The 1,346-nt window shown below is 42.2% G+C and overlaps 1 protein-coding gene across 1 annotated transcript in view; it reads right to left on the bottom strand.

Moving 5' to 3' along the window:
- The window catches only part of ercc4 (excision repair cross-complementation group 4), a 6,820-nt gene extending 5,690 nt beyond the window's left edge, over nt 1–1,130 (bottom strand). The window contains exon 1 of the mRNA XM_035659342.1: nt 819–1,130. Coding sequence (XP_035515235.1) covers nt 819–995 — 177 coding nt within the window. The 5' untranslated portion in view covers nt 996–1,130. The remainder of the gene's footprint in view (nt 1–818) is intronic.
- Between the last annotated feature and the right edge of the window lie 216 nt (nt 1,131–1,346).

The following is a 1,346-nucleotide window of genomic DNA, read 5'->3' as shown; positions in this document are numbered from 1 at the left end:
AAATTCATCAAAGTATTTAATGATGAAAGACTAAATGAGATATACTGTGAGATGTATTACAGCAAGTTAAGTGTACAGTATATAATTTCTGCTACTAGGATTTTAGATTTTTGTTATCAGACATCTGAGTCTACTTAAGATCCAGATGTGACAACATCTGGATCTTGTCTGACAACTAAAATCCTTCATCCACTTTAAATATAGAGTTAAAAATGTAATACATTAAAAATGTATCTAAAAAGTGTGTCATAACAATGTCGCTTATAACCAAATAAAAAGTACATTTATGCTTCTGGCAGCCAACAACAATGCTGACAGATGTGCAAAGGAGATACCAGTTATACACATTTCTCTGTGTTGGAACATAGCTGGAAATGTAAGTACACAACTCACAACCAAAAAAAAAAACACAACAACAATAAACAAAACATAGGTCTAGGGTTTTAGACACCTTAAAGCAGGAAATGTGCATACTATATCTTAGACCCTTTCATTATGACATATGAGAGCAGGAAAAGCTCAAATAAAAATCAACCATGGCTCCAGTCCATTAAGTGGGCGGTAAGGAAGACAGTGAGTGGGCTGGTACAATATCAGAGCCCTGGAACTGGCTCACCTAAATGGGATGCAGCCAGCATTATTGCTATGACAAGTCAAAGTGACAGCCGTGGAAAGAGTATTGTGTTCCCTTTGTGTTAGCAGAGAATGCTGGTAGGACAGATACTGGTGGTTATGGATTCTTTTCAACCAGCCACCCTGTTTAAATGTCTCAGAATAAATCTACAAAGCAGCACAGTGTAGCTCAATGGGTTCCTCACCTGTTCAGGTGTGGTTGTGTTGAGCAGGAGGACCAGGCTGTCCCGCTCCGAGTGAACCCGCATGAACTGCAGCAGGATGCGGTCTATCCCCATCCCCTCCGCCGCCACCAGCAGCCCGTCACTGCCGAACACACTCAGAAACATCTCCGTCTCAAACTCCAGCAGCGGGTCCGCCATGTTGGAGCCGCAGAAGACCCCAAAGCACTCTACGTGTTCTCTCACGCCCAGTGATAAATGTCAGCTAAAAGCGACTGAAATCATTGTGAGACAGAGTGAACAAGGCTGCTGGCGCCTGTGCTTCAATGTTTTGAAACTGCACGTCCGGTCACGTGACACTAAAAAAAACAAAAAAACAAACGAGGCCGTGTTATTGAGAGTGACATAAAGGGCAGAGCGCCATCTAGTGACATGGAGGATTGTAGCAGGTAAAAACTGTTGTAAGTCCCCCTCCACTCATAAATATGTGTTTCTTCTTGTTTCTACAGTTGGATGTTTGAATGATGTTTGTGCAGAGTCTGACACTAGAAG

The sequence above is a fragment of the Morone saxatilis genome, unplaced genomic scaffold, assembly GCF_004916995.1.
Source record: "Morone saxatilis isolate NCDOM2014 unplaced genomic scaffold, NCSU_SB_2.0 Contig1, whole genome shotgun sequence".
In the NCBI taxonomy this organism is placed as follows: domain Eukaryota; kingdom Metazoa; phylum Chordata; class Actinopteri; family Moronidae; genus Morone; species Morone saxatilis.
Note: the sequence above shows the minus strand (reverse complement) of the source record. Positions and strands in the feature narration are given on the sequence as shown.